At 41.6% G+C, this 19,205-nt stretch overlaps 1 protein-coding gene across 2 annotated transcripts in view; it reads left to right on the top strand.

Annotated features, from left to right (window-relative positions):
- Window positions 1–18,959, top strand: part of plekha7a (pleckstrin homology domain containing, family A member 7a) — a 147,085-nt gene extending 128,126 nt beyond the window's left edge. The window contains exons 11-30 of one of the 2 annotated variants that reach the window (XM_069161936.1): window positions 514–1,069; window positions 2,323–2,406; window positions 2,853–3,095; window positions 4,817–4,870; window positions 5,224–5,307; window positions 6,336–6,401; window positions 8,117–8,197; window positions 8,532–8,681; window positions 9,013–9,114; window positions 9,385–9,496; window positions 9,890–10,020; window positions 10,182–10,376; window positions 10,587–10,683; window positions 11,290–11,372; window positions 11,558–11,821; window positions 15,710–15,883; window positions 16,188–16,321; window positions 16,712–16,845; window positions 17,206–17,227; window positions 18,457–18,959. In XM_069161936.1, the coding sequence (XP_069018037.1) occupies window positions 514–1,069; window positions 2,323–2,406; window positions 2,853–3,095; window positions 4,817–4,870; window positions 5,224–5,307; window positions 6,336–6,401; window positions 8,117–8,197; window positions 8,532–8,681; window positions 9,013–9,114; window positions 9,385–9,496; window positions 9,890–10,020; window positions 10,182–10,376; window positions 10,587–10,683; window positions 11,290–11,372; window positions 11,558–11,821; window positions 15,710–15,883; window positions 16,188–16,321; window positions 16,712–16,845; window positions 17,206–17,227; window positions 18,457–18,559 (2,869 nt within the window). In that variant the 3' untranslated portion in view covers window positions 18,560–18,959. The remainder of the gene's footprint in view (window positions 1–513; window positions 1,070–2,322; window positions 2,407–2,852; window positions 3,096–4,816; window positions 4,871–5,223; window positions 5,308–6,335; window positions 6,402–8,116; window positions 8,198–8,531; window positions 8,682–9,012; window positions 9,115–9,384; window positions 9,497–9,889; window positions 10,021–10,181; window positions 10,377–10,586; window positions 10,684–11,289; window positions 11,373–11,557; window positions 11,822–15,709; window positions 15,884–16,187; window positions 16,322–16,711; window positions 16,846–17,205; window positions 17,228–18,456) is intronic. The other variant, XM_069161937.1, reaches the window with a different exon arrangement.
- Window positions 18,960–19,205: the final 246 nt, after the last annotated feature.

The raw sequence follows: 19,205 nt of genomic DNA, 5'->3' as shown, positions 1-19,205 counted from the left end.
AGACTGACTGGTAAATTGAGAGAAATGCTTTCGACTCAGATCCCTTTTCACCAAAACAGTCCAGTACAGCACCTGCTTTACTGCTGACATCACCCCAATTCAACTGTCAATCTCCCAGTCCATCCTACTCTCAGTTGTGAAGAATACCCTAGAGATACTTAAACTCCTTCACTTGGGGTAGGCAACCTGTCCCCCAACCGGAGGGAGCAATCCACTATGTCCAGGCAGCCCACCATGGCGCTGTTGACTTTTATCCCTGCCACTTAACACTTGGCCTCAAACCACCCCAGTGCAGGCTGAAGGTCATGGTCTGATGAGGGCAACAGAAGCACATCATCTGCAAACAGCAGCAAAGAAATCCTGAGACCCCCAAACCTGACATTCCTCTCCCCCCAGCTGCGCTTGGAAAACCTGTCCATGAAGGTCACAGACAGGATAGTTTTTTGTTTATTCTTTTTATTGCCTGTAAAATAAAAACACACAATATTGTTTCTTGCTCCTCCATCTCAACAGCCCCCCATCCAGAGAGAACACCCTCCCTCGTCGCACGCCCCCAACCCAGCACAAGTTCACCTCCATTGACGCCTATCAGACCCTGCCAAAAACTCCTCGTCAGAGTCCCTCACCCGGCCGACTTGGCGAGTACAAGTATGCCCAGGACCGCCTCAGCCACTTTCGACTCACCCCAGACCAGGGGGGTCCCGGATCCAACACTGTCTGGCAACTGTATGAGTGGCAGCAGCGCCATCAGTTCCGTCACGGCAGCCCTACTGCGCCACTTTACACCCCGGCCCCAGAGTACCCATTTGGCCCCCGGCCTCCATCCACCGTGCCTCCCTCCTCCTCAGCACCCAGGTCAGAAGGGCCTCCCCGCTGTGTGTCGGTACCACCTTCATCTGCAGACATCCCTCCACCGGGGCCTCCACCCAACTCCAGCCGAACGCTGTCGCCCACTCAGAGGCCGCACACACCTGCTGAACGGGTGACAGTCAGGCCTGTGGGGGATATGTCAGCGTTGGACATCCCTTTCACAGTTTCTCCCCGTCGGACCAAATCTCAGCTGTTCAAGGTAAAATAGTGTCTAACAGACGCAGAACAACACACTACTGCATTACTGTCCTTTACTGTTCATTAAAAAAGGTCCAGATTGTTTTTCAGTTTCAGGTTTCCTTAATACATGGAAGACAAAAATAGGATATTAACAGTGGAGTCCAGCTCTCTCTGTGCAAAGAGACGATTTAGTTTTCGGTTTACTTACAGAAATGTGTCCATACATGATGCTATTCTGTGTATAATTTCTCTTCATCAGGCAGTGCTCAATCAAGGGAATGCGATTCAATTTTAATCTACGCAGGCAGAGCCTGGGTTTTTGCATCATATTTATATTTCAGGCATTTAGCCCACACTTTTACCAGTCCCCCTATGATGATAAACATTAGTTAACCAAAATACTCAGATCCACAGGATGTAAACGAGTAATAAAGAAGAAAAGGAGACAAGAGAAGTAATACATGCTGTGATGTAACTGATTAGGCATGTGGATGATAAGACATGACTTCTTTTGTTGAATCAATTGTGTGAAATTAATTATATTCTTGCTGTTTTGGCTTTTCTAAAGATTGAACCATTAAGACTTTTCCCCCACTATTAAGTGCAAAATATAAAATAGAATAGATTCTCATCCAGAACAACGTCAGCCATTCTGACAGTGTGGGGTTGATGTTGGAACTGTGCTTCAGTGAACAGGAAAATTGTTTCAGTGCCTTGGGGTACAATGGCAGGCGTATCCTTCAGACATCCAGTTTAATTACCTCAACTGTATCCAATATCAATGAAAATGTATACATACTCGTTTAAATATACTTTAAACATATATATGTATGTATATATGTATATATAATATATGTATATATGTAACAAAGTATATTTAAACGAGTATGTATACATTTTCATTGATTTATGCAAACAGATGAAAATTAACAGCTTTCAATTTGTGTTTGAACAAAGCACTTTTAATATTGAGTGAAAAAATCTGCAAATTGTACACCCATACTCCCACACAAACAGGCAACTTCATTTTGCCCAGAGATAACAACAGTACAGTATCTTGTTATCAAGGTCATTTTAAATACTGTCTTCTAAAACAAGATTCGTAGCCTTTGGTTACGTGGCACTTGCTGTGGCACTTGCTGTTGCTCTGCTGTGATAATAGTGTCTGCAGGAAGACCATATTGATTGCATTAGCTATATAAAACACATCATACCTAATGCGACATTATTTCTCCAAACAGTCTACATAAATGTGTTGTCTGTGTGTTATAGGCTGCTACTATTGAGAGACGGTCAATGCCTCCATCTGGCTACATCACACACACAGTCAGTGCTCCCAGCCTCCATGGCAAAACGGTATGTTTCATCAAAATTCCACATACATATAAGTAAATTTCAGTTAAAACTTTCAGTTCCTTATTTACTTGAAATATTTGGTTTCACTAACTGGAAATGGGAGCCGAAACCTTTAATTTTGAAGACACTTTGGAGGCTGTACGAAGTGTTCACATTTTCAGCAACTGTCACCATCTCTAGATGGGGCAAAAGGAGGGTAGAGTTTTTACTTCCCTGTCTTTACAGTGTGTTGCTGTGTGCCTGCCTTTTGTTTGAGCCCCATTAATCCTCCTTAATTTAGCTGGAGTTCTGCTTGTTCGAATTAGCCATCAGCCAGTCGAATAACAAATTGGCTACAAGAGCTTTGAAGGCAGAGTTTCTTATTTAAAAGAAGAGCAGTTTTACTGAAGCTTGTGTGGTCAGTGTTGAGATTTGCCAGATTGAATGTCCTGTGGTGCCTGTGACAGCCCGAGGAGCTCACTCTACTCCTCATTCAGCTGCGCCGGCATCAGGCCAAGATGGCCTCTGCACGTCAGCAAACATTAGCCCAACTCCAGCGGCTCAATGGTCCCAAAGAGCCCTTCCAGCACAGCCGTCTCTTCACTGCCACCACCACTAGCACCAGTCCCCTCCTCAGCGCCGGCCCCTCTCCGGTGTCCCACCTTGGTCATGTGGGCCTCCCAGCTCCACTAGGCCCATGCAACACCCAGGTGGGGGCCCCTGCGGCACGCCTGCCTGTCTGCCCTGCATTTCACCAGGGAATAGTAGAGGTTGCCACGAAGCATTAATCTTAAATCAAAGCCAACACAGAGATTTTCCTGTTTATCCTACACTTAAAACTCATACCATTTGTACCAAAGTAAAGAAATATTGTTATTGTCTTATTTGGAAATATGATTATTTTGGCCCATCTTTCATGGCTCCATGGATGGTACCGTTCAGTTTGACTGTTCAGTTTTGTTCCAGACTGAAATATCCAACATCTATTCTGATAGCTTTTAATAGTATTTTAAAAAACAATCCTCACTTTCAGAGATTGAATGTTATTTTTGAACTGTCCAACACTTATATTTTTCCTGTAGATAATCTTAGTTCTCAGAGTATAACACTAATGATGTTTCAAATCCTGGCACTGCCTCAACTGCCACCACCAGGTTTTAAAAATATAATCACTTAATAATAAGTAATATTTAATGTCTTTCAAATGGAAGCAGTCAAGTTAATCACCTGTGTATCAAATGACGTGTAAAGTTTGTATATCACCATGTCCTGACTCCACTAGTCGTGATACATCAAAATTCATATAAACATCATATTTTTGCTGCTTAACCCCAGATATTATTACCTTATTTATATTATTACCAAACATGTTACACACCAGTATGAGCAGAATTTAAAATTAGATTCTGGTGCCCCCCATTGATGCTCATCATCGCAACCCCCACCACTAAAACAACTAAATTTGAGAGCGATATACAGACTGGATCAGCTGTCAGTCTGTCTCATTTTTCATCTCAAAGATGCTGTAATCACATAAAAGTTATGTTTTATTCTCTTCAGTATTTCTTAATTAGCACACTTACTGAACAAATGTTCCATAGGGTTAGGGTCATTCATATTCACTGAGACCTACACCCACATCTAAACACACTGATAGGCTCGTGACTCGTACTTGATCCTATACTTGGTTGTACCCAACAAAATAACATAAAATAGTGCTTAATGTGTAAAATAGTGCTTTAAATAATCTCAGGATCAATAATGACTAGCCAAAACACAAAAGTTAGATCAGCAGCAGCACCAAAGTCGAGTATCATACATCAGTAGCAACCTCTACCCAAAAGCTCCCTTACTTTTGTGTCAGTGAGCGCTGGCCCGGCTGCCGAGAACCATCCGCCTCTTTCCCATGTGCTGTTCTTGGCTGCTCCGTTTCCATATCGTGCTTCTACTGATACTGTCCATAGCATGTTGTGTTGCTATCTTTTCGACGTCCACAAAGCCATCCCATGCTTTAGCTAATTGGCAAGCTGTGGATGTGGTGGTCAGTTTGGTCTTCTAATGCGTGATTGTCTGATTTCTGGCTGGAATTTTTGTTGTTGTTATTGAGTGATGTGAGATGAATTCAAATCCGAATTCAGGCGTGTTTTAAAATCTGCTGCTTATCATGGATCTGGTTTGTGCCTTTGGTTTGTTGCAGTAGGAGTAGTGGCTAAACATCTGAACGTGAAATAAACGCTTACTGTACGTGTGTTGTGATGCATGTCAGCACAGACAGATAACAGCATTTCACACGTCATACTGTCAACAAATATCACTACATCCTGCTCGACAAGTTGTGTCTGATGTTTCTGTTGGTGATTCCAATAGTGAATTGTTTAATTCCTGTTGGTACAAATGAGTAATTGACTGTCACATGTTTTTCACCCTCCAGGCTGATGATACCTATATGCAGCTGAAGAAGGACTTGGAGTATCTGGACCTAAAGGTGAGAAATGTAGATGGTAGAAGTTTCTCCCCTGATTATTTGAACTAATCCTCTACTTGAGTTCAAGCACTTTTCTTCTAATGTGCCTATTCTAATTTGAAATGCCTCTAGCTCAAACTAATAGTGTTTCTTACTGACTACCACTTCTGTCGCTCCCGGCCCATGTTGAAGTGTTAAACCAAGACAGCTACAAATGTTGTAGCTACAAATGGAGATGTTCAAGCATCTGTGCGGGACCAAAACATCCCCGAATACTTGCAGTGATCTTCTAACTCTTGAGTGGTTTTAGAAGCATCTGAGAAAAGCGGCCACCATGACTGCGGCTATGTGTCTTTGTGATTTTTGACTCCCAGATCAGAGCTCTAGAGCCCCTGATCCTCGCAGTTCACAGTTTACTACTGCACTGCACTGCTGGGCCTCTCAGGCCTCTAATGAACGTAAGCTCTATGTGTATGTGCGTACGTATGTGTGTCTGTATCCGGTAAAATGTACGATATTGAAAGATTTGAAGTCGTCTGCAGTGTGTCTGTGATCGTGAGTGTGTGCATTTATGCTTGTGCATGTTCGTACAGTGCTCAGAGTCGGGACGCACGTTCATAGTCTGCGTGGATGTGAGCGTGCGTGCTCACGTGTTTAGAGAGTCTGTGTCCTAGAAAGACCATCCCATTGCTTGCAGCACTGCATTCACGGCTTGGACGGCAACCAATGTCTGACCTCCCCGACTTGACACAACCCTCCCACCATGTGGCGATGTTGGTGACGCTGTTGAATCATGGGCATGGGATGGCTCGGCAGTGCATGTGTTGTGGCTGTGGCTGTGGCCCGGTGGTTGAAAAGCCAGCTGCTTCTACCATCGTCTCTGAAACGCTGCACCTCCTTGACAATAAAGCAGGTCTCGACTGTCTTTTTTCTTTTCTTTTCTTTTTACAAGGAGCACACATACTCCTGAAATAAACATTTCCGAGCACAGAAGGAGCTGTTGTCAGTGGATTTTCATTTTCTCTTTGTTAAATCTTCACATGTACACAATTATAATTTTTGAACCAGTTTTTAAACTAGCAAATGTAACTCCAAGTCCCCGGTGAAGCTCAAAGTGAGCACCCGATGTCAGGCAGTCCATGGTGTGTTCCTAAAACAAATATTCTGCTGTTCATAAAGAATGCGGTAGCTTTTTAAAATATCATGTATGGATGATTTATGGGCAAGTCATTTCGTGCAGGGCTTCAAAGTCTCCATAGCCATCGTGTTGTTCATGGCAAGAGCTGATTTTGTGTGCCAAAACTCACTCATATTGTCATGTTACACGAGGCTGAGAGAATGTGTCACAGATAGTCGGCCTCAGCCTCAATTGTTTGTAGCTGGTCTCTGTGTTCTGTATTTATTGTAGCACTGATGTACCATGGAGTCACACACTTTGTGTTCTTACAGAGCTGACATCTGGAAATGTTTATTTTGCAATTTCCAGGTAGCTGGAAGTCAGATATTGAAGGAGTCAGGCAAACCTGTCAAGGTTGCAGAGAGCAATGTGGATGTAAGTATAAGCTTAATAGTTAGTTTAAATGTTAGTTTGTTGGATGCCTTGAGAACATTCTTATAAATTCAGTTAAAAAGGTGTTGGCCAAGAAAAGATTTTTTGATTTTGTTGATGTTCTTTCAAAGATTTTAACATTTGCGTTAGGTTTTTTCTTCTCATAATACGCTGCACTTAGCCTGGTGTTAGCAGACTGTTGCTCACAGCTTCAGTTTTCCTCACTGTGTTTACAGTCTGGAAACCCTTTTTGCGTTTAGGTTTACTCGGGCGGACCAATCAGCAACCAGCGCCTCAGTGCGATGACGTTGAAGTCACGTGTTTTATTTTAAATGTAGTTGCAGCAGTGGTAGTTTCAGCACATATGGTAGTCTATGCCGATTGGTCTGACACTGCTCCAAGAGTTCAAAGATTTACCTGAGGTCTACTTACAGTAGGATGCAATGACGTTTGTGTATGGAGAAGGGCCACATCCACATATGTGAATTTGAGTCTGGAAACACCCGACTACACTGCATTACCTTAATGACTAACTAATTTCAAGTGTACGTAATCACTTTCTTTTATTGTATGTAGTTTGATGCAAATACATATCACAAGCAATGCAAGTGTTTCTATACATTTGCAGTAATTGAATATCGCATTAATCTCTGGGGTTGCTCAGCCTCGTTCAGCTACATGCTCTGAGCTTTTTCTCTTTGTGGTTTAGTCGGGAGAAAAGTGAGGGTAATTAAGGCCAAACAAATTGTGGATCCTGTGGAGTAACTGTGGGAAAATGGTAAGCTTTTACTCTTTAAGGGGAAAACAGCATGTGGAGTGTTCATAGGTAAAAGCCGTAACTCATTCAGTTTGATAATCCAAACAACTCCCTGCAGCTTCTCAAACAGTCTTGGTTTCGCTTGTGAAAGTATTTCTCACTGTTCGCTTTGTACAAACTATTTAAACAATTTATGAGTGCATTGTCTGCGATGAATATTTGATTAGATCCAGCAACAACATCACCATGGAGACAAAAAGTGCATTCATAATTTATCTGATTGAAAATAAATACGAGTGTCGGGTGTAAAAATGTATATGGATAAGTACTTTGTTCACATCAGGCAGTTCATTCAGAGACCTATTAAATGAGTGTCGGGTTGTTGTTTTACCGCAGGATGACAAAGTGATCCCACCTTTGCCTTAAATTTGCTGAGTTTAATCTGGGATTAATTAACAAGGCTCTGAGCGTCTCTGACACTGTAATTAAAAGTGTCAGGTGGGTCGTACCCACTTCGTTTAATGGGTTCACTCCCAGTAATTATACTAACCCCCGAACAAGACCAGCTGAGCTACGGGCCTGTGGACATGAAAGTGTTCCAAACACGCAGGCCTGCGCTCACACAATAAAAAAGAGGAGATATGTGTACATAAGCACACACTCGCACAAACATGCACCCAGACACAGATTCCTGTACACATTCACTGCAGCTGCACAGACAAGGGGAAGTTGTGATTAAGTAAATGAGCCACTTAATTACCAGAGGTCAATGCACAGTCACACACACTGTGGCGGGAAACCTGAGAAGTGTTTGTCTCTCTTACAGTTGTTTCAGTGCCTTCTCTCTCTCCTCCTCTCTCACTCCACCCCCACCCCACCCCACTCTCTGTCTCGCTCTCTCGCTGGCTCTCTCGCTGGCTCTCTCTTCCTTCCCAACTCAACTCTGTATCTCCCCCTGCAGGTTAAGTTAAGTCGGTTATGTGAGCAGGACAAGATCCTCAAGGATCTGGAGGCCAGCATCAGCTCCCTGAAGGACGACAAGGTGCACACTGCTGGTCACATACAGCAACCTCTCAGTCGGTCATATCATCTTACTGTACTGGTTGTCCTCTATGAAAAAGTTAATTATAATTGACTGTGTATACTATAAGATGTGGATTGAAAGTCTGCTCACATAAAGCACAGGAAGTTATTGCATAAAATCTCATGTAGAGTCAGGATTTACTGTGGAGACATGATGCCCTCTGGAGGCCTTTTTAAATCACTGTTATCTGCTGAATATACTTAAATGCTTATTTATAGACCAACATTCTACAAAGGAAGCAGGTCTGAGTTGCTTTGGTGACCTCTTTCTGCCTGACCCCTCGGCCCTTCAGGACAAGCTGGAGAGTGTGCTGGACGTGTCCCACCAGCAGATGGAGCAGTACCAGGAGCAGCCGTCTCACGCCCACAAGATCGCCTACCAGCAGAGGCTGCTGCAGGAAGATCTGGTCACTATCAGGGCCCAAATATCCCGCCTCTCCACGGTATCTATGCCTGTGTGAACATGTGTTTAAGAGACAGCATTTCTGCATTTTTTTTTTTTTTTATATCACATTAAAACAATCCAATATTGGATTATTGTCCAGTACCAGTTTTCTTTTGTTATTTGAAGTTCCAGTCTGTTTTTTGTTTAGTATTTTTTTCAGGTGTGCAAATGTATAGGCACATGCCATATGTGTCTGTGTGTGTGTCTACACTGATGCTTCTAATAGGGTTTGTGAACACACAATATGTGAAATGGCATTTTGTAAAGTGTGTTCTGTAGAGCCATACGGTACCCTAAGACTTGTGCATGTGTGTGTTTGTGTGTTGTAGGAGATGACACTCGCCTGGGAGGAGTACAGCAGGCTTGAGAAATCAGTAGAGCAGTTGAGGATGGCACTGCAGGCACACATGAACCACAGCGCCACCCCTCAGGTGAGACCTGATACTGCTGCTTGTACAGGGCAGGTTCACCTCTAAAATATGTTTTTCAACTCAAACATCTCGCATTATTGGCTGGATTTCTTATAAAGTGTGTGTGTTCTCTAATAATAATGTCCTCAGTTCTTACATTACCATTATTTACAGGCCAAATTTTATGAATGCCAGAATGTGGGACATTAACAACCAAAAGTGAAAACTACAAATAACAGGTGATTGTAGTCAAATGTTAATTTGTGGTTGCGTCCATGTGTTATTATACAGCAAGATAAAGCTGAGGTGAAGCGTGAGCTGTGGAGGATTGAGGACGTGATGGCCGGACTGAGTGCCAGCAAAGTCAACTACAAGATTACCATTGACTCTGTCCAGAACCCAGGTGGGAAAACCTCAGCAACCAGACTGTTGTTACTGGCGACGCCCATTTAATGACATGATTGACAAGGGTTTAAAAGTTAAAAAGAGAATATTTAAGATCCAATAAAGTTTCTGACTCATTACTACATATTGATCTCCATTCTGCACACCCTTCAAGCTGGCCTGTGATTTGAATTGCACACAGTAGTACAAATGTCAGAGCAGTCACATAGTCTTTATGTGTTAAATGTGACTGATATATTGTGCATATTGTGCTGTTATCAGGAAGCAGTATTACAGTGAGTGTGACTCTGTGGTTACACTCATGTTCAGAGCTGCATCTAAGTAGAAGATTTTATTGAAATCCTTCATCACTTTTGTTTTTCTTCTCCTCGGTGTAAATTCTTCCTATCAGAGAGGAAAATAGTGCCTTCGGTGTCAGACCCGACAGTGCCTTCTCACAGCGCAGAGGTCCAGCCTCCTCCTCGCAGCTCCATCCCCAGCATCCTCTCCCACACTTTGCCACACAGCACCGCGCCAAAGTGGGTGAGTGTCACCCTTCCATTTCTAAAAACTGAAGAATTAGTTTTCTATAAAATTTCAGTGACTGATTTTGCTTAAGAGTTCTACATCAGAACCCTTCAACAGTAAGGGTCATCAGCGATACAGAAATTTGTGTAAAATACTAAAGCCTGGTTGCTGCACAGGCAGAGGACAGTGCCCCACCCAGGCCACCACTGCCTCAGCTCTATGACTACGAAGAGGCGCCCCCTGTGGTGCCGCCCCTCCCCAAAGAGGCCTCGGTCATCCGCCACACATCGGTGCGTGGGCTGAAACGCCAGTCAGATGAGAGGAAGAGGGACAGAGAGTGCGGGCAGTATGTTGTCAATGGAGACTGTAAGGTATGCTGTCATTCACTCCCTCTGGTTGGGTTTGTTCTGTGGAACCCTACCATATGCGATGTGGGTGAATTAAATGCTTTTCTTCTCTTCATATCAGAAATCTAATGTACAATCTTTCAGTACTGTTGTGTTTGAGATTCAACTTTATTTAGAGCCCCAACAGACTTGAGCTACGGGTTCAACTTCCTGTCTAACCTTCTCTGGTTTCAGGCTGACTTGCGATCATACCTGAGTGAGCCAGAGCTGCCAGGAATTAGCCACCACAACATGGGATCTGACATTGACTACCAGTATTTCTCAAGCAAAGGTACATGGAGGGTAACATGTAAAATAAAAAGACAGCAGATTTGACAGGAAACAGTTTCCTGTTAGCTCGACCAAGCCATTTTATTACAGACAGGTAATCCCACAACCTAAAGCCATAGCCAATTTTAAATATAAATACTGGATGTTAACTGAGTCGCGCTCTTTTCTAATGGGGTTGTTATTATGCTGTAAAAGATGGGCTTAATGGAAAATGTGTTCTCTGCGAGGGGTAAATTAATTCCTTTGGTCTTGGACAAGAGTGCGTCTGTTCAGAATGATACTTATTTTAATTAGAAATACAAACTCTTCAGACGAAAGGATGCCTCAGTTGAAATGTGGCGCTTATCTTTTTCAAAAATAAAGACTTTTAAATTTTAGCAATTAAGTAAAGGTATTTCTTTTTTTAGTGTTGATACATTATATAATAATTCAGAACGGTAAGCAGAACCTTTTAGTTTGTTGTTGCACCTAAAGTACATATTCTACATACCTCCCCTGGATGAGATTTCTATTGCTGCATTCAGTCACAGCGTTTTCACTCATAGCTTTGTTTACTGTGCAAATGAAATTCAACCAAACTGCTGATTCTTGTCCTGCAAACTGTCAGGCTCGTCATCTCGACTGAACCAGTCCAACTCCATCTCGTCCTACGTCACCCTAAGGAGAGGCCCTGGGAGCTCTGCAGCAAAGGTGAGTCCGGACAACACGGGTGCAGGTATCCGCGGGTATCTGCAATTATGCTGAGTTTTTGATGTAACGGACAGGTTTATAGATCTTGCTGTCTTGCTTACTGCCCTTTTTATTCTTCTCATAACTAACCATCCATCTCCTCCCTCACGGACCCATCCTTGTTCCGATTCTCCTTGTCTCCCCAGGAGAGACCCAAGAGTGCCTTTGAGCGTCTGTCATCGCCCACAGAGACCCTGCAGCTCCCCAGCAGCCAGCCTCGAGGCCGGATGACTGCGGAGGAGCAGCTGGAGCGGATGAAGCGCCACCAGAAGGCGCTGGTTCGCGAGCGCAAGAGGAACCTCAGCCAGGGCGAACGCTCCTGCACGGGCCTCTCCACTTCCACTGCCACCACCCAGCGCTCATCCTCCTCCTCCAGGCTGCCCTCCAGCACCTCCGATCCTCCAGCCTCCGTACGTTACCCCCCACCCCCGCGCAGCAGCAGCAGACACAGGGGGCAACAACTTCACCACCACCAGTGCTGCTATGCCACCCTCCCGCCCCCAGCCACATAATAACCTAGCAGGAATGCTAACATACTAGCACTCTCTGCCTTGTGTAACCAGTGGTTCTTGATGGTAGCCTCAAGCACTAACAAGTTAAACGGCAGGACTGACTACGACTGGCTAGCTAGCTTGGTTAACGCTTTAAGAACAGTGGAAGACAAAAAAAAAAAAAGCACAGGGGATTGTGGGAAATGCTTGGCTAGTTTTGGACTGGGACAAAGTCGCTCATGTTTATTTGATCTTTTTTTTTTTAAATTTTTTTAAAGGTTCAGTGGTTTAAGTGAACCTTTTTACCACTGCCCCCTGGTGGGCCCTCACTGACACAATTCTGAATGTAAACCCATTGAGAAGAGGATGGAGTAGAAGGCATCAGTCTGCCTTCCGGTCTCCGTTTTAATCACCAGAGAGTCGGGAAAAGAGCCCATTTATGTACATCTACATACTGTGTACTTGTACACTTTTATTTATTTACTGAGTAATATTTTCAGTATACAATTGTACAGTTATATTTTGTAGAGATTTGCTATATAGAGCATATACAGGAGTGGGGGGACATATCGGGAAAAGACAAATTATATGTTTTCAGGTTGATGAAATGAAGAACGAGGCAATGATAGTGGCACAAATCATGATCACACCTCCCTGCTTTATTTTCTTCAAATGAAAATCTAAGTGCCTTGTTTTGTTGATGATCTTTTTGCCTTTGTCCCAACTTGACCTACTCAATCAACATTTGAATCAATCATAATTTATATAAAGCGTGCGCCCCCACTTCAAAGTCACAGAAAAGATGCAAGAGCTTCCTTCATAGATGCTTTTCTGGCGTTATAGCACAGTTTAGACAGGAAAACATGGCGACGCTGCTGGGTTTTTTTTTATCCCTAAAGGAATACTTTGACATTCAGACTGAAGCTAGCTTACAGCTAGCTCCGCACCTTGATTTCAGTGAGGAATGCTAGCAACGCTAACATGCTGAGGTCAAAGAAGTATCAAGAGTTAAAAAAAAAAAATGTCAAAGTCTTCCATTAAGATAACAGGATACATTTTAACTAACAGATTGATGTCATGATAACACACATGCTTAACCAAACTGCAGTGAGAGCTGTCGGTAATTAAACTACATTTCCCCTGAATCCCCAAATTCAAATTTCCCTGTAACAGTAAGCAATACATAGTTTCACATCTTCTGCTTATACTTTTTACCTCTTTTTCCTGCACATAATATTAACACCAGAGCATATTTTGTTTTCTACACCAGCATAAAACCTGTTTACACCATTTGAATTAACATTCTCATGAATTCAGCCTTTTCTTGTGCAGACTACAAGGTTCTTTTTATCGTTTGACAGTGGTTGATAGTTCCATTCCCACATTTAAAGTTGGAAAAAGGAGCTGTACTCAGATCTGAGTACTTTTAAGTGGCCTTTGCAGTGCTTATTTATGCATCATAAATATGCAGGACAGGTTCAAGCAACTGGGCTGAAATGCAATAAAAGAAAATCAAATAAATAAGGATGAACGTGGAACAGACAGCTTCATCATGAGAGACTTGTGTGGAGAGTAAGAAAGGGATGCTATAGGTCATGTGGCAATATTTGACTGCTGTGTGAGATGTATTTAGATTTTTGATTGATCTTTGTCAAGAACATCTCTAAAACTAGAGAAAAACTAAATTTGCTTTTTCACAGTAGCAATTCAAAACCCACAGATATTCCATTTACAATGGTATAAAACGTAGAAAAGCAGTAAAGATAAATCTGCAAGTGTTAGTCATTTTTTTCTTGATACATGACTTATCAAAATTGTTCTGTCGACAAACAAATCAGATAATCTTTGCAACACTATACATGTAGAAGATGAAAATCCATGTGCTTGTCATTCTTCAGTTTTGCACCTCCTAAATCGACATATTGCTTTTATTTTTCGTACTGTATATCAGATCAAAGAGAGAAATAGTTACAGGAGGTTCTCAGATGAAGAGTAGAAATACAGTAGAGAACTTAGAGAAGTGCTAATCGATACCTAATTCTGTGTAATTGAGAAGCAACGCACAATTCTTTTCCCCTTTCTTTTCTATCATGTAGAGATTTGCACTCAACAATAAAGAGTTTCTTGCTTCTGAACCTCCTCTTGGCTGTGTTCTTCCTAATCCGGTGGGGGTTTGATGAATCTGTGTCTGCATGGTTTTCTCTCTGTCTCTCTCTCTTGGTGTCCTGTGTATGATTGATTCTCCTGAGCACAACAAGGCATGGGATGAAGTGTTTCTTAGAGCATGTGAACACATCAACAGATCAGACCCTGCTGCAGGCTACTGGAGTGGGGAGGATGCATGCATGGCTTTGATGCTCCTTGGATGATTACTCACAAGTACTCCTCACCACACACACACACACACTCACACACACTCACACTCACACGCGCACATAAGTGACTGTTAGAGAATAGGAGTCAAAGTATTTTTATAAATGCAAATGAGCTGGTGTCCACCGGGGAGAAGGACGTTGTGTGTGTGTAATTGCAGCTTCCAGAAACGGACTAATCATGTGGCTGGGTCCCCTCTGTGGCGATGATTCTAAACATCATCCTTTAAAGTCCTCAGATGAACTTCTAGCTGTAATTACTCCTGGTTGCACACAAGTGATAAATTCATATTTGTCTCCCTCTACCTGAGGTACGACTCACTGCAGTGACATCGCACATTTATCCATAGTCCATACAGCATTTCTGTGTCTGGCCAATACATATTGTACAAATTATTCAAATATCTCTGAATAAATCTTGGGACGGTGTTGGAAATTACTGAACTCATTATACATGTGAAGAATACTTTTCCCATTTCCCTTTAAGCTACAATGTACTGTTACAAAAGAGGTCATCAGTGTATTTATTTGACCTTCCTGCCACTCTTCAAAGTGGGTTGTTTTCATTTTCCTAATTGAAGAGATTGAACATTGTAAGCTATTTTCATTATTAACTTTCATGATGTAAAATACATTGTACTATGGCTGCAACTATCAATTATTGTAATATGTTATTAGATTATTTGAGGACTATTTTATTATTTTTTTTAATCTGAAACGATACATTTTAAAATTACCAGGATAAATCCTTCAAATTACTGTTTCTGTCAGATCAACAGTCCAAGACCCCAAAATATTCAACTTCCTATCGTAAAAGATTAAGACATCCATCAAATATTCAAATGGTGAATATAAATGGTCTGCATTTATATAGGACTTTTTACCTTAAAGTCCCAAAGCTCTTTACAATTTGTCTTCCATTCAACCAGTTCTACCAACTGGGCCACAGCCAATTGTGAAGCTGGAAACAACAAATGTCCTATATTTTTGCTTAATAAAACACTGATTTAATAATCCAAATTACTGCAAATAAATCACTATCAGTTGACTAATTGATTAATTAACTAATTGTTTCACTTCTGAAAAACAGTTGTGTAAAACTCAAAAGGATTTAGCGTATATGTACAGTATATCTGCTGTTTATCCTTTAACTGTAATCCTGCAGACATTCTAGAAAATCGGACCTGATGGCCCCATGTGTAAACATATTGTCCACATACAATCTGATTAATTTATGATTCAAATACAAATTGATCAATTTATATCAAACATGCAAAGCCAATAGGACAAATGTCCAGAAACATTGAAGTTGTTTAATTTATATTTGCTTTAACTTTACTAAAAGACTTTAATCTAAAAATTAGACATGTAAATTTACTATATTTGTCACAGTCCTCTGTTTGGCTGTGTAACCCTGTTCTCTGCCCCTTCGCAGGTTTTTGACTGGCAGGAAGAGCGACCTGGAGCAGAGGGTCAGAGTGATGAAGGCTGGAGACAAGTTAAAGAGAGAGGGAGGATCCAATCAGATGAGTGGGTGACGGCAACAGCCACACACGTACGAGAGGTGGACGTGGAGCCTTTTGACTACGACCTGGATATCAGCCGAGAGGTATCTGAATAGTCTGTGTGTCTGTCATGAAAACAAAGTGACAGGGCAGCTAAAGCCACACAATCAGAGACATTAAACTCTCTCCACTCTTCTAGTACATCAGGTTTGTTCTGCATTTTACTGTTTTTCTCTCACTTGTTTCTCTTCACACCTTCTCCTTCATGAAAAAGAGAAGAGCCAGACTAAAAGGGTTAAGTTTAACCTTCAGAACCTCTATCCGTGTAACTTAGTCAAAACACAACACACTGTCCTTAGTCCAGGGGTCTACTGTATGAGACTGACTACCTGTCTGTCCAACATGCAGCTGTCCAAACCGCGAAAGGTTCCCATTCCAGAGCGCTACATAGAGTCGGACCCCGAAGAGCCTCTTAGTCCAGAGGAGCAGGAGGAACGCTCCCGTCGGGCCAAGCGCATCAAGAACCTTCTGGCCAAATCCAGGTAGAAAGCTCTCAAAAGCTAAACCAGAAAGCACTTCATAATACAGTATTTCTGTTTTTTGGTTTTTTTTACCACTGGGGTTATATTGATAAACTGGGGGAACAAGGATGTAAGTATACTGTGTTTCTGCTCACAGATACGGAATACAGGGATATTGGTATACAGTGAGTTCAAACTGTTCACCGTGAATGTTAAGGTATACTGTATAGTGGAAATTAAGGCCTTAATGGTAATAGATCAGGTGTACAATAACATCAGACATAATCCCACTTCTACTGAACTGATTTTAAAGGAAAATGGTTATGAAGTAAAGTCTGCAGTTACCTCTAGTGTACTCTTCTGAAGAAGCCTTCCAGCACTCGCTCATAGTCTTGTGTGTCTTTTCCACAGTGTTCAGAACATGCAGCCATCTGCACCACTGGACTTCAGTGAGCTGGACTCAGCTCTGCAACAGCAGGAGAGGATCATGAACGTGTCTCAGGCGCTGGCATCAGAAGCTTCACGCAAGAGCAAACTGGTTGCAGGTTAGCTCATTTTAGTCTCTCAAACATATATACACAGAAATGAAAATTACTGCCTTTATTAACATAAAGTGGCAACATGAACCATAACTACTATGGCACATGCCTTCTCTAAACCCTCACACTCCAATATTAATAACCTTTAACCCAAAAGCAAGTCAGCTCTCAAACAACCCGACAACAACCGGAATGTCCTCACTGAGCAGAACTCTGTAAAGCTCAAAGCGCAACTCTAAAAATACATTCATATTTTACAAATGGTTCACATGCCACTGTGGGGCACTTGTAGAGCTTTAGCAGGAATAATCTCAGATTGCCATTCAGACTGGCAACATGTGATTTATGGTTGTCTCCGCTGTGCAGGGACTGACAGTCCAGAGAGCCGGTGAGCATGTCTGGTATACCTTATTATGATGTGTCGATTTATTGTATTCATTGTGTGTATGTCTCAGTATTTTGTTGTATTTGGGTCAGGAATGTGCACAGACTGATAACAAAGAGCCTCGAGGCCGAAAACCTGTATACTTTTTTCTTCTAAAATCTGCATGTGATAAACCAGACATACATTTGCCGTTCTTATTTGTATCAAGTCTCTAAAACATCTGTGCACAATCCTGGTTTCTATGTTTTGGGTGATATTCTCGCTAAAGAGCTTCAGGGCCAGGTTTAACAAAACAACTTTTGACTTATCTGTCGTGTCAAACCAGTTTAAAGTCTGCTTTTAGGCCAACACAGAGCTAAGACCTGTTTCTGTGTCCACAACATGGCTCATAATTTATGGAGAAGGGAAACAGATCACAGTAACCTGTTGGAAATTGTCTATTATCATAATTTTCTATTGATGCATACCTTTATAAGTTTTCTCAGTAAAATATCCTGTGTGCAACAAATACCTGTACATTTCAATTAAAGCCTAACTGATACTTAGATGTTAGCCCTACTCAAAGTCTGTCTTTGTGAAACTGGTGTCATTGTTGTGAACACAATGGCTGAGGTACCACAAAAGCTGCTTTGGTGAGATGTGTCGGCCGTCTGGATGCAGGAGGTGTTTGGGTGCAGCTTCTGTGTGTGTGTGTGTGTGTGTGTGTGTGTGTGTGTGTGTGTGTGTGTGTTTGATGTCAAATTTGTAAAAAAAAAATTATTGAGCTTTTCCTGGATTAATGACATTTAAACACAGTGAGAATATAGCATTTTCTTGCTGTGAAGCAGTCTACTTTTTTGGGTGTTTTTAGTAGGTAATAGTGTTTTTATTGTGTGCTTCTTCATGATTGTATTATTACTATTATCTGCACCCCGACCTGCGTACCTCATTTCATTCCCTTTAATGTGCAACATGTTGTGGAGTGACATTATCCTTATTCTTACGTCTTGTATCAAGGAAATCATTAACAACAGTTGTAGCAAAGGACTAGCTTTTGTTTTTAGTGTCCATTTAAAATGATATCTGAGCCAGGTCTCCTCCATGTATCAGATTTGCCCCACTACTCAAACTATAAACAGTTACCAGGAACAACTTTTCTTTGTTCGTGAAATCGAACAGAAAAATAAATTGCATACGATATAATGGCCGCAGTAACAACTACTCATGTCACAACTTTGTTTTCTTCCCCTCAGCCAAAGCTGCTGCAGATCACTGACTGACAGGAACCACCGACACCACAAAATAGAAGAGATTCTTTGTGAAAGATCTGATCGTTTTTCAACAGTCGCCAACTAACTCATTCACTTATAACAAATCCTTTTTTATGAGTGAGAACATGACACATTTCTTACAGTTTTAATTCAGTTTTTATATAATAGCAAGTTTTCTCGCTTCTGCACCTAACATTGCACAAATACGTGATAATCATTTATGGCATGTGTGAGTTTCTTTTAATGTTTTATCTGCAGTTCCCTGCCCTGCAGTTTGCTCTGCAGTTTTGAACAATGAAGTGAAAGTGCCAACATGCAGTAGGAATGTTTTCACATGAATCATTTATTTATTACATTGGTTGTCTTGACATGCTTCCAGTGTATATTTTGTCAACATTTAATGATCACAATTCTGTTCATCCACTCAAATGCATTACAATATGTCTGTAGTTGTTTAAACACATTAAAAAAGGTGACGTAATTCATTTACATGTCTGGGTCAGTTTCATTTATAATCCTGATCATTTTAAAGTGCAATTAAATGTTTTTTTTTTAATATATATATTGCCTCCCAACATTGATATGCAGTTTTATCTTCATATAATGTTTTGTTCTGTCCTAGAACACTAAACAATATCTACGTTTCAGCTTATGGCAGTGGTAAGCCTTTCTGACCGGCCTCCACCGTGATGCTGTAAAGGAAGCTCTATATGAGTGTTAAACCTCAGGAG

The sequence above is a fragment of the Embiotoca jacksoni genome, unplaced genomic scaffold, assembly GCF_022577435.1.
Source record: "Embiotoca jacksoni isolate LCO1_2020_lvr unplaced genomic scaffold, fEmbJac1.0.p SCAF_3, whole genome shotgun sequence".
NCBI lineage: Eukaryota > Metazoa > Chordata > Actinopteri > Embiotocidae > Embiotoca > Embiotoca jacksoni.
This window is presented reverse-complemented; position numbering and strand designations above follow the sequence as displayed.